The sequence below is a fragment of the Diadema antillarum genome, unplaced genomic scaffold (assembly GCF_040938485.1).
Source record: "Diadema antillarum isolate AM-2024a unplaced genomic scaffold, OU_Dant_1.0 scf00000017, whole genome shotgun sequence".
NCBI lineage: Eukaryota > Metazoa > Echinodermata > Echinoidea > Diadematoida > Diadematidae > Diadema > Diadema antillarum.
The window spans coordinates 1,993,244-2,007,186 of NW_027270906.1; the positions used below are offsets into that span (position 1 = coordinate 1,993,244).

At 39.7% G+C, this 13,943-nt stretch overlaps 1 protein-coding gene across 1 annotated transcript in view; it reads left to right on the plus strand.

The window, feature by feature from the left end:
* LOC139726361 (polycomb protein suz12-A-like) overlaps positions 1-4,776 on the plus strand; it is a 42,716-nt gene extending 37,940 nt beyond the window's left edge. Inside the window, exons 10-14 of the mRNA XM_071637383.1 lie at positions 336-496; positions 1,175-1,267; positions 2,335-2,440; positions 2,950-3,029; positions 3,804-4,776. Of these exons, the coding sequence (XP_071493484.1) occupies positions 336-496; positions 1,175-1,267; positions 2,335-2,440; positions 2,950-3,029; positions 3,804-4,362 (999 nt within the window). The 3' untranslated portion in view covers positions 4,363-4,776. The remainder of the gene's footprint in view (positions 1-335; positions 497-1,174; positions 1,268-2,334; positions 2,441-2,949; positions 3,030-3,803) is intronic.
* The last annotated feature ends 9,167 nt before the right edge of the window (positions 4,777-13,943 follow it).

Consider the following 13,943-nt stretch of genomic DNA (forward strand, 5'->3'; position numbering starts at 1 on the left):
GTTTTTGGAGGATTAGCAAAATGTTAATGAAAAGACTCTGCAAGCTGTTGCTAGGTGCCGTGGCATTTTAAGTTGTTTAATGCGCTCAAAGTCAAGTCTGTGTACTTGGATGTTTCGAGTGTGCAATCTCCAGTCTTTACCAGATTTTATTTACTGATCATTGAATTTGTGAATGGAGCTACAACGTATATGTCTGATGCTACGTGATTTTCCGTGGCATCCTCCTCAAACAAGATATCGTCAAGTGTTTGAAGATGAGTTTTATGCTTTTATGTTTTGTTTGTGAAATTTTTTTCACATTCTACTATGTCTCTTTGAATGTTCCTATTGCACAGCCTCATCAAACAAACGCAAGGATAGACGTGTCCATCAACGAACACTATGATGGTTCATATTCGGGGAATCCCCAGAATCTCATCACCTCTCACATGGGCTACGCCTTCCAGAGAAATGGCCCGTGTAGACGGACACCTGTCACTCAGATACTAGTCATGAAGTGAGTAGAGATGTCATAGCTAGAAAATGCTGTCATGTGGGGTTTTGCAACAAATAAGGTGTAATCAGGTTTACTCAGGTGAAAAGCCAACATGAGTAGGTCATCTCGACTTTCAAAATGGTGCCCATTCTTTCTTTTCTTTTGTTATGCCAACATAGTTACCTGCTCTGCTGTGTAATGGTCTGGTGCACGTGTTTAAATCCAAGGTTGTGAGAACAAGCCAACCAGGGTCTGAGAGCTGTGGGTAATGCACTACCAAGGATGTATTTAACGGCCATGATATTGCAGTGGGATCATCATGAGTTGTCACTGCTCCGCAATTAACTTTGGAAATCAGAAATGAAATACCATCAATTTTAGACCAGTAAAGAGAACAGTAACACCTTATCAATGAACTAGAATAAGATGAATAAAATGTGGTGCATCGTAATGAAGTTGAGTAGGATTTGAGGGCTGAAGGTGTGGTGTTGCGTGATGTAATGTCATGTTGTGTGGCGTAGTGTAATGACATGTTGTGGCATAGTGTAGTGTAGTGTAGTGTAGTGTAGTGTAGTGTAGTGTGGTGCAGTGTAGAGAAGTGCAGTGCAGTGTAGTGTGGTGATATGGTGCAGTGTAGTGTAATGTATTCTAATATGCTCTGTTTATAAACTCAGTGTTTGTTCTGATTCATACTGACAGACCTGAGAGGCCCAAGGAGAGCCTGCTAGAATTTCAAGAAGGCGAGAACACAGACTACCTCACGAGTCGACCCTACATCTCAGGCCATAACCGGTAAGACTGAAGCTTAATGTTGTGCACATTAGAAGGATAGATTCTGTACAGGTAGTACAGTGAAAGCTGGATATTGAGATACACAACACTCAAAATTCTTCAGCGTGTTTTTGGTTGTCTTTAGAGGGACGGCAAGAGGGAAGTTGTGGGGTATACTTCTCTTCAGAGTTTCACTGCATGATAGTGTTGGTATAATTTGTGCAAAGAAATGACAGACCCTCACCGTTATCCTACAGTCCTTGTTTTACGTCATATACACACCATGCTCCATACTCCCCCAAATCAGCTTCAATCATATTTTGATCAGTTTCATGGTTTGATAGTATTGAAGAAAAGCAAAAGATATGCTTGGATATTGAATCCTTTTGTAAATTTGTGCCATGTCTCGTGGATGCGATTACATGCGACTCGTGTTCAGAACAACGTCCTTTGGAACGGCAGTTTCTTTCGCGTATCAGAACTTAAACTTAGACGAACAGTAGTGTATAGATATATACGGACAGTCATTTTTGGAGCTTAACTTTTGCTTTATTGCAACAAGAATTTCTTTGAAAGCAAGAGATTATTGAGAAGAGGGGTGAAGATATGAGGTATGAGTTTCCTTCAGTTTGTCTGCCCTCTGTACAAGTGGAATTTAGAAACACCTAAAAAGAATGTAGCTATCCATTTGGTTGATTGCCTATCACAAGACATTCAGTTAAAAGTACCCTTGCACGCTGTGGCTGTCAGCTGTGCAATTTTGGTTGAGCAAAAATAGATAGCACGGCTGACGTCTCTAATTTCCATTGACTGCCATGTTAAATTCATGATTGACTCGAAGTTTTTGTTGCATCGCACTGTGAAAGATGAGGTGCACTATTCAACTCCGCTTTGCCTCGTGAAATAGAGCACCTCTATCTTTCACCTCGCGCAAAATCTTGTGCCATCGCACTCATGACCATTCACTATTTGTATACTGTTTCATTATATTCAAACTGTGTTTGTTATAACAGGAGTGCACTGTACATTATGTCGAGTGAAATTTATCAGCTTGATCTGTGTGATTGTTCCCTGCTTCTCTCTTGCAGCATATACTATCACACACACTCTCTGCAACCGATCCGACCTCAGGAGATGGACGAAGACAGCGAAGACGAGATCGACCCCGACTGGATCAAAGAGAGGACCAGGATGGTACGTTGCCAGGGTGTTTTTGCGATTCTTGAGTGGCGTACCAACCGACCAGACTTTGGCCTGATAGTCGGTATAATTTGTGATCGTGTATCGTAAAACCCACGCAAGTCTCTTTGTAGACCTGAAAGTATGTACGTTACTTAGGGTCAATAGTGATGACGATGAAAAATCATAGATTATGATAGTATTGATGATGATAGTATTGATGATGATGATGATGATGATGATGATGATGATGATGATGATGATGATGATGATGATGATGATGATGAGGAGGAGGAGGAGGAGGAGGATAAAATCACTCAAGGATTGTAGCATTTTGTTTTTTAAAGAGGCCAGTGTTGCTTAGTCTTTGAATGACCGTATACTCGTATCCCATCTCATTCAAAATACTTCTCATTGCGATTTTTCCAAATGCATTTGCGCTGCATCTACGCAAATCTGCATTGGGTTTTATCTGTTTCCGTCCCTCTGAATATTTTTTTTCCCTCTCTCTCTCATATTTTCAGATGATTGATGAGTTTTCAGATGTCAATGAAGGGGAGAAGGAGTTGATGAAGCTTTGGAACAATCACTGCATGAAACACAAGTAAGTCCAGCCCTTGCAGGATTTCGGAACAGAGGGTAGACACATTGCCAGTCTATTAGTTTTGAAGTCAGGGAAAATGTAGAATGATTGGAAGAACCCCCATTATAATGAAGTCCTTAGGACCCACAGTTTCCTTTTGCTTTATCAAAATTTTGTTATAGCCAAACAACGTATATAAAGATATGTAGACAATAATTTCAAGACTTGAATCTGTACTTCATTATAGAGTTTCGTTATAGCCGTGTACATTAGATGGGAGTCACTGTATTATGTAATTCAAGGCTCAATACTAACTTTTTGTCTTGTGGCACGTTTGGGCCACTAAAATCTGTAAATCTGAAATTTTGTTGGCCTGAAAAAGATATTGTAGTGGCCAAAAATAAAAGCAAATGTAACAATCCATTTTGAATCTTAGTTGCCCAAATGGGCCACCAAAAGATAAATTTGGTGGCCCAACACCAATAATTAGTGGCCCTGGGCCACTGGGCCACTGCTCATGTCGAGCCTTGTGTAATTACAGAAAATAGATGCAACTTAGGGGAGCTGAAGTTACCTGACTGTAGGGAAGAAGACCAAAAAATTCCATCAGATTAATGAGATAGATTGGAGAAGGTAAAACAACCTGGACTTGTGTTATTCTTTATATTTTAATACATTATTCTCTTGTGTTGCTGTCATTATTGGTCATCTGAGGTTAGATGGAAAAGGGTGGAAATGATTGAAGTGAATCATGCATCAGTGTTAGGAAAGTCAAACCTCTCCTTTGTTTTGCAGTTTCATAGCAGATTCCCAAATCCCTAAGGCGTGCTCGCTGTTCATCGAAGAGCACGGCGCCACCATCCTTCGGGAGAGCCTTGGCCAGAACTTCTTGCTCCATCTCATCAACCTGTACGACTTCAGCCTGCTCCACCCTCAGCTCATCCTCCGCTTCATGTCCCAGCTGGAGAGGCTGGGTCGCCGCAGCAACGGAGGGGAGCCGGGCGGGGCCGCCCCGGAGGGCATCACCCCGAGCAACCAGGAGGCGGTGGAGGAGGCCAGAGAGACTGAGAAGACAGAAACGAAGGAGGAACAGGACCAGGAGGAGCGGGACCAGGAAGAGACTAGCAAACCTCCCATCTTGTATCCAGAGGAGTCCCTAGTGAGTGTGGAGGCCAGCAAGGTGATGCCTGTCAACGGCGCCAATGTGATTGAAGATGACGACGACAGCGCGGACACTCTAGAAATGGACTACGGCAGGGATTACCTCATGGTAGATGACACTAATACAGCTGCCTCCACTGATGCCAGTCAGTCTAGTACTAATGAAGAAGAACCATCAGAAATAGACTCATAAAACTAAAGCACTGGCTGCATTAGTAAAATGGGAAATGTGATTAAACAAAATTGATACCGAAGTTATTTTCAGAGGGTGCCATGCACTCAAGAAGTATGTGAGGTACAGATCCCACAACATTGAGTCACGGCCAAAACTGGTGATTCAGGATTGCGTCACCACCAGTAATTCTGTTTTTTATTCTGTGGAGAGGCAACCCAAAGGGTGGATACCAGATATTCTGGCCATTTGAATTGGACACTGTAGTCAGAACTCTAGACATTGAGGTATTGTAGAATCGTTGTGCAGATTGCACAACATTTGAGAAGTGAGCTACGAGTAGAAATCTACTATCTATAGCAGAAATCTGAAACCCAAATCTGGTCATGTGAAGGGCGAACAATGCATATATGGGAAGAACTGGAACAGACAAATTTCAAACATGAACAAAGTCCACTGTTGGAACAAAATCGCTTGATTTTTGTGAAGGCATTGCCAGGGAAAGGTGTTGGCAGTGAGTTGTACACTTTCCCAATCTTATGTGGGATTCCCTCGGCAGATGGCATTCGTCATCGGTGCAACATGCACAAACTTTTTCTACCAGACTGCCCGTAGGTTTGGTGCTGAGAAAAACCAATATGCTGCTTCTTTCATATGGCATAATGTTGCCCGTTTCTAAATTTTTTCGAGAATGCTGTTCCTCTCAAGATGACTTACAATCGGTGGATGTCTCTCATTACTCGTTTCCTATGTGCGTTTCACTCTCTGATCAACTCACACCATCATTAACTTCTTTGGGCACCTTCTTATTTGTTTGAATAAATAATAGAATAAAATTTTTGAAGTGTTATATTTCTATCACGTCATGTTCCATGAGTGACTATTTCAAGTCTCTGATAGATAACTTCAGCTGGACTCACCTAGACATTTGGCAAGTTACTGTAAAAGTGGAAAGTTTCGCGGTGCTGAAATTTTCTCGCATTTCGCCCAACCGGAAGCTAGCACGAAAATAAAAGCACGCAAATATTTTTGCTTGCCATATGTTCCTGTACTTGATATCTTGATTCCACGGAATTAAAAACATGCGAAACTCTTCTAACCCGGCCAAGCGCAAAAAATTAGTTGCGCGAAATTATCCACTGTTACGGTACTGTAAAACCTGAAATTTTGTGTGCATGAAACTTTTGCAAGTTTCACCAAAAGCCAAGATTTGCAAATGTTTGTCTACACAATGCACTGAATGCCAATGGCAATTTGTGAAAGTTTCATGGCGCGAAAAAGGCTGTCAGCAGGAAGCTAGGCCCAGCAACAATTTTCATTTTGGTTGGTATTCTGACTTTGAATGCATCTTCTGCCATGTAGGCTAATGTTTTGAACTTTCCTATGTCAGTGTGAGTGTATGTGCAAATATTTACTATTCCTTTTCTTATCATACCAAGGTGCTGTATGCAAGCATCGTCGCTTGAAAATGGGAAAGAGCTGGAACACTGTACAATGTATGTAATCTCTTTCAACTTACGTCCCTTACAAGTTTTTGTGTGCCACCACATGTAAGTTTTTCTTCTTCTTTTTTGTGGGGGAGTGGTAGGTATTTTTCTTTATGTGGCAGAGGGAATGAAATAATTTGTGCTGTTTTTTTTTAAATTTTTTTTTACAGCACATAGGATGACAAACAGCGGGATCAGTAGATGAGTTATTTTATTAATGCTCTCCCCCTTGAAAACATGCACAAGATATTCATGTGAAAGAGGTGCTTTGGTTCCTCCTCCTCCCCGCCCCCTTTCCTACAATTTCACTAATTTCCTCAGTGACCCCAGTTATGGTTATTTAAGCCATTGATTCTGCAAGGAATATCGGCAAATAACATTTTGCATGTGAACTTTTGAAGGAAATGTTACACCACAAATATCTCTCAGTGCCTGTGGATTGCATGCAGTCTACAGCATTTCCCTCTGCCAAGTGTTTTTCCATGATTCTCTGCATATCAACGACTTGACAGGGACCAATTCACATTCGAAAGAAGAACTGGATCATGTCACTGTGATGAAATTATGCTGCACTGATTGTATGCAGGGATTAGTCTCTAGCTCATCAGTAGTCATATCACATTTTTTATCTCAGCCAGCTTTTAAATACCTTTTTCTCATCAGACGATGTCATATCTACCTCTTCGATGTGAACTGCTCCTTTGTGGAACAGTGTTTGTTTGTTGTCATCGAGTAGTAGATGGCATGTTTGTTTTTTTATCAGTATCACAAGGTGTACACCTGATGTAGCACGTACGTTGTCTCTCTGACTTTAATATGTATAGAAACCATTCTTGTTGGACATGTATATCTGAAGGTGTGAACTAATATGTACAATATTGATAGAAAGTTGTGAACATGCTTAGTGAATAGAAAACATTTTCTACTCTGTATTTTGATCCCTGGCCCTATGACTGTATATTTAGTGGTTGTTCCCCCAGGTTGCAAACACATCCTTCTCATAATCTCATTGGAAATTGTCAGACCATGTCAAATGATTTGTACTATTCACTGTAACTTTATGTGGCATGGGTAGTGCTATGATTGGCATAATTAGGATTTGGATAACACTTGTAACCACAGTGACCCTTCTAAAGGGGTATCTGGGATACAGAGAAATCATGGTCATTTTGAAGTATGAACATGGTTTGTTGAACTTTTTAGAAAAAATACCTGCCTGCCAACAACACACAAAGAAAACAAAGAACTTATGATAAGAATGTTCACATCTTTCACAAGCATAATATGGAATATTACAAAACCATCATTGAACATGTGTGCAAGGTATAAACTAGAAAAAGTCCTTCCAAAACTTGCTGAGCCCCATCGCTGTGCCTGTGGGGACTACCATGGTATGTAGCATGGTAGTCCCCATAGGCATACAAGCTTTCATTGGTAGTCTTACATTAGATATCTATGTAGATGCTTTTGAGCATGCACAATCTTTCGGTTTTTGCGCTCAGTTTGATTTCTCCCAATCTTTCATCAACTTTGTGTGTTTGTGACCCCAAATGACAAGCATTCAATTTCCTTGAACAGTTTTAGCGCTGTAATGGGGATTTCTGCTCATAAATTACTAACATCACATGGTTTAGAGATGAAAAAAAAAAAGACTAGTGAGTTTACATACTCTCAAATGGGAGACTGCCATTCCATAGCTAGCTATGGTGTAAATGAGCAAATTAAATTTATAATGCATTACATGTACCAGGCAATGTCAATTATAATCCTCTTGATCTAGTTGCCTTGTGAAAGATGGTGTGTATTCAGAGATTGGATAAGACAATTATCAGCCTGCAAGTGTACTGCTTTGTAAATGTATGATCCTCTTCCCAGAATCAAAGTGATATCAGCCTGCAAGTGTACTGCTTTGTAAATGTATGATCCTCTTCCCAGAATCAAAGTGATATCAGCGAGAGAAGATATATGTTCTCGCGATACTGTTCTGTCGTACTATACCCACCAATTTCCTGAATTTTGTTGTCTCCTTTGGTGTATGTGCTGCCACTGTTGAAATGGACAAGAAGTTATATTCTATTCCCAGTATGGGGTTCATGTACACCATCATCAGTGACTTGAAAAAAAAGAGTCAATTAGTAGACCAAACTGCCTCAAATTTTGTCATACTTCCATGCATACCTGATTCAGAGGTTTGCTACAAGTAATTGCTGCATTTGTCAAAAAACAAAGTTTTACCCTCTGTGTTCTGGGCCTATGAAACTTCTCTCTTTCACGTGGGATTTTCTTACTGCTCTCTCTCTTTCGTGGTTTTGATGTACCTGCATCCAAAATCGGAGTCAACTATCAAGGAACGATCGGGTGTCAAAGGAATCTCACTCTAAACCACAAGTAAGTCACAGTCACACTACGTGAAACTCCGTGTAGTTTACTTCCTGAAAACTTCCTCGTGTTTGAGCATGTGATCACACTGCTGACAAAAGCACATGTAGTTTGAGTGTTGGGGAAACTGCCCATAGTTTTGGTCTCTAACATGCATGCACAACCACATGCAAAATAATGTGCAATGTGCGTGAGCAACATGAAATGGATCTAATCATGTGACAAACTTCTTGAAGTTTCTTCTTTTTCATCCGTGCTCGATTCACACTTTACAAAACTACTCATAGCTTCATGAAAAGTGAGAAACTTCCCAAGTGCATGCAAGAAATTTTACAAGAAGTTTGCGGTCGCATTTGCCAAACTGTGGGAAACAAAATATGTGACCCGCCACAACAAAAGGATCTTAAAGCCGCTGATGGCTGAGCTGAGAAAATTGAGCTTGAAGTCAGATCATCAAAATCGGTCGAAACGATTGGAATTCTGTTTTTGACATAATTTTGTAGTCTAGAGTATCATCTACCATCTGCCGAAATTTTGAAGCTAAACGATGAAAGAAGAGGAGAGAAATGAGCATTTTTCTTGGCTGTGATTTTCCGACTTTTCAACAGAAGTGTGTCCGATGGTTTGGATTTAGCGCCGCAGCTAGACTCCGCCCCTAGCAACGAGAGAGTACTCTTATTGGTCAGTGCGTGGCATTGTGGTTACTGATTTGTGTTGTGTAGACCGCTGAATGAACATCACGGAGGTTGCTAGGAGCATACCTTCTATTGTCAAGAGGTGAGAACTGTCTTGCCTCCTCTTGATCATAATAGCGTCTGAAGGAGAGCTTTGAAGGCGGTTTTCTCGAAATGCTGATTTCCTAACCCACTCAACATGGGCTAATAAAATCATCGATATCTCCGCAACCGAGTACTTGTACGAGTCATGTTATATATGAAATTAAAGTGGAAGAGTAAGGGAATGATGTTGTGTCATTTTCAGAAAATTGTTTTGCGTAGTTTGACGGTGGCTGTAGAGGCATAACATTGCAATGCTCTTGAAGAGCATACTCATGATTGGAGTTGGCAAAGTTGCAAGGGAGAGAGATTTCTCTAGGTTGTTCACAGAGGGTTCAACAAATCCATCTTTACATTCATGCTGCAGGCCAGATCAAATTGTCTCCTCCTAGGTGTGTGTGTCCTAGATGGTGTGTCTGACCTGGAAGGGCAATGGTGAGTTGCCATGGAAACAGTTCTTTGTCCTCCATAGAGCAAGAGTTTGCGAGAGATAAAGCTGGATAATGTTAGAAGTACAGGGGACTCTCATAACAACTCCTCAAGACCAGTGAAGTCATTACTTTAGTATATTGAAACTTTGTGATATTAGGTTGTGAAAAAACAATAAAATGCACAAGAAAACTTTTGAACTATGGGGTGTGAAAAAAACAAATTGTGTTACGACAAGAGTTTGTTATGTCAGTCTGTTACATGACGAGAGTCTGTTATATGTCAAGGTTTCACTTTGGTGTGGTATGGCTCTTGGGAAGCACTGCCAATACTTACACAAAGTAATAGAAAGAGTGTCAAAGAGCCCTTGGGAGATAAAAAAAAACGTCAGTGGAAGCTATGACCTGTCTGAGGTCTGTTTGAGAGAAGCCTTGTGGAAGATAGATATCTGTGAATCTGATTGATTTCGTGTAAACTGTCCAATACTTGTACAAGGATCTTCACTGTAACGTGTTGTACAAGAGGAATGAATTTGTATGGTTTTCGAGCCACTGGGACACGTCGGAAGGATGTCTTATCTTTCTTGCCCGTGGCAATTTGGTAGATTTCAAATTTTGTTTTCACAAAGTTTGTTTTCACAAAGGCTTCATGTGTGGCCTTGTTTTCACATCTGGTACACAAATGTGGCATCGGAAGAAAACTGGCTTGATGGGATATGACATGAAATGAGAACATTAACTCTTGATTTGAAGGGCAATAAACTTGTACAATGGAGCTTGCAAGACAATCGATATCATGTGTCTGCTAAGAAATAAAAAAGAAATGAAAAGAGAGGAACTTACAGAGAGCTAGTGTAGGCTTTGAAAATGAAATTTCTAAGAATGGAAAGAACAGTAGAGGGGGAAATTCGCTATTAATGGCTGTTGATCTTCCAACTTTGATTCCCACGAGTGATATGTTCAGTGATGGTAAAGATTCATTCCTACTGTCATTGTTTGACAACGAATGATGCCTAATTAAAGTGACACGTTGAGTGATGAAAAGCACTGTACGTTGAGTAGGCTATGACCTAATCAGGCATTACTGTTGATGTGCAACTCCTGACAAAGACAAATATTGTGTGTATCATACCATTTGGCAATGCTGAGAGCTACAACAGTAATACATTTATAAACTTATTGAAAGGTGTGCAAGCGATGTGTTGTCATATCCTCAGTCTTGTTGTTTTACTTGAATCTTGACAGTTCGTGATGGTCTGGATGTTGTAAAGTGTTCCTGTACACATCCCCGTACAAGACGGTTTTTAATGATTTTATCTCAATGAATACGTCTATGATTGCTCAATGAGGATTTCTTGAACAGGAATATAATTTTAACAGTAGCCTTAACTGTTTGTGTGTCACATTCACACGTCAAACTCAGTTTATGGCTTGCCAAGGTTGCATACTTTGCTCTAACGCCAACTGCGCACAAACCAAACAATAGATTTCAATATGTCACAGTACACAGAGTACCCAAATTTGATGTCAGAGCAATTCATCGCCATGAAAATTGGTTCTAAGCAACATCACCTGGCCCAAGTGTAAGCACTTCTATAAAAAGTTGCAATGGCTTTGGAAAACACAATGTTTTCTAAAAGCACTCATGTGTTGCAGTCGTGGAATAATGTGGCACAGAAAGAGTTAAACGGCGACAAAACCAGCTGCTCACACATGGGATATGATGCTGCACATACAAATGTAATGTATTTGCAGATCAATTTCTGTATGGAAGTGTCTGTAAAACACTTTTTGAGACAAACATCCCAAAAGAAGTATAAGAGAAAAAGAAACTCAGACAGTATCAATCATTTTGTTGGATATTGAACGTATTGTTGCTGGGGTGACAAGACCTTGTACACTGTATGTGAAATTTTGGTGAAAACAATTTTTTTTTTTTTTTTTTTTTTTTGATTAATGGTCAGATAATCAGTCAAGTGACGTCCTGTCCAAATCCTCGCTGTCTTACCCCCAAAATGAAGCCACCACGGCATGTCAAAGGAAAGGCTATCCCATGTGATATAGTGCTGTGGCTGCCATGTTTTTTTTTTTGTTGTTGTTCTTTTTGCTCTCCTGAACATTTAGCATTTTTGAGATACATTGTACGAGGTCTTGTCACCTCAGTGACGATATGTCTTTAAACTGTTAAAGTTTGAAAATGCTTTGTCTTAAAATGACATCTTCACTAGATTTCTTGTAGAAACAAGTATGGTCTACGAGAGAGGTTCACACTGGTTGAGCTCATTTGATCATTTTTTGTGTGTTTAATAAAGTAATTCCATGATTTGCAGGCAGTCCTGGACTTCTGATGGTGCTGGTAAGTAACAAGAGTTAGAATCACTTACCTGGTAAATGCCAGAAAGTGGTGTTAATACCATGTGAGTAGTGTGGCTGTCATAGTAGCAAAGGTGATGATTTCTTTGTATTCAGTATCAAAGTAATCTGTGTATTGGTAATTTTTCTGTATTTTTTATTTATTTATTTTTTTGAGGAACTTAAAGTGAGTGTTGAATACAGTATTTCACTTCTTTGGATGTAATACATGTAGTAAGTATATTCAGCACTCCTGTCCCCCACATTGGATTCAGATATAATAGAGTAATCTGTAAAATGTGAATACACGTACTACTGATGTGGAGATATGCACACGAAACATATGCAAATGCAGTCAGATACAGTCTGATCAATCAATGAAACTCAAATTCAAAAAATGGCATGTTTGAACCAAGCTCTTCTGGCACTTGCCCTGGCAAATTTGAAAGGTGAGTGAAATTCATTAAGATACATGTATTCCCATGCATAAAAACTGTTAAGTTCTTATGTCTTCAGCATGCAATGTGTCTATGGTAGTTGTTATCAGGAAGTGTGGAATACTGTGTTTAAGGTTTGAATGGTAAGTGGCCTTTGATTGGACCTGTTGCTATTTTCATTGTCCCTGTATGGAACCACTAGGTCTCTCGTTATTGTCATTTGTTTCCATGTTTCTTGTCCCTATAAAGTGTTTCTGTGATCACATGATCGCCCTGTTGTGTCAATTGATTTGAAACCACTCGTGTGCAGAACGTGATTTTCCCCTGAAGATTGGCAAAATGTGGACAATTTGAAAATACGACTTATGCGAGTGAGAAATCTTCCTCCTAATTTAGGGAAGAAATCTCTTTATGTATACATCATAGAATTATTCACCTGACAGGTTTGAAAAAGTGCATATTTTGTGTGCAACTTCAGTTGTCAAAGATGGTTGTGGGTGGACTACTGCTTCGAAGAATCACCAAATGTAAGTCGTAAACAGTTTTTGTGATGAGATAGTGTAAGCAGTACTTGTATTGTCTCTGTTTGTGTTGTACTGTATAAAAGAGTGTTCTGCATGATTGATAAAGGGCACTGTAGAGGTTTATGATCTGTAAATGTGACTGATTGATCATAATAGACATGGCTACTCAAATGTTTATGAGGAAGTGAGGAATATGATTAGCATACATGCCACATTCCAGGCAAAGATAGCGTACATTGTACAACATGTAAGTCTAAACAATTGATGCATTTTTTTTTTCATACATATAATGCCTCTTTTCAAATTTGTACATTTGCTGTACATAAATTGTTGCATTGAACTATGCACAGGCTAGAATTAAAACATTTGAAAAGTTTTGACAGTTACCTCTCAGTTTGAATGTGCATTATTGTTTCATCTGTTATCATTTTTTGTTGATAGTTCATAGAAATAAAGACTCACTGGACATTCTTTTGGTTGCAGGCAATAAACATATATTATTTTTCACAATAAACACATGCACAGGTCAATATACATTATACAGTGGAAACTCGATATAACGAGATGGTCGGGACCGAGTCATTTTCCTCGCTATAGCCGATATCTCGTTATATCAGTAGGCATAAAAGAAGGCATAACATAAAGACATTAATTTGCACATGTGGGACTACCCATCATATTTCAATCATTACTGATAACTTGATATTGTGTGTGAGGGAATTACTCACCTTTATGGGTAAGATGTTTTTCGCCAAGGAAATCCAATATCAAGAATGTGTTTCTTATTAATTGTAGATGTTTTAATTTGTAAATTTATATAGCTTGTGATTGTATCAAGATCGTCTGTGGATTGGTATGTGGTTATCGTATGGGTGTGTGTTGTGTGGAAAGCTTGAATATGGTCTGCACAATGCTGTGTGTGTATATGTGACACATCCTGTATACATTATGACTGCGTGTGTGTGAAGATGGGGAATTCCCTACGTAGAAGGCCAATCACAGCATCAGATTGCCTCACACCTGCTAAACGTCATGATGATGTCATGTATACATATGGCCGTCCCACCACATTTTCTGCATGTATCAGTGTGCGCGCACACACACACTTACACGTACAACATGCAGTGCTAGCTGGAGTGCACTGAAGAAAATGATTATGTGTGTACAAGACAGTTTTTGGTGCATCAAGCTTTACAATCTCAGAAGATGATAGCACAGG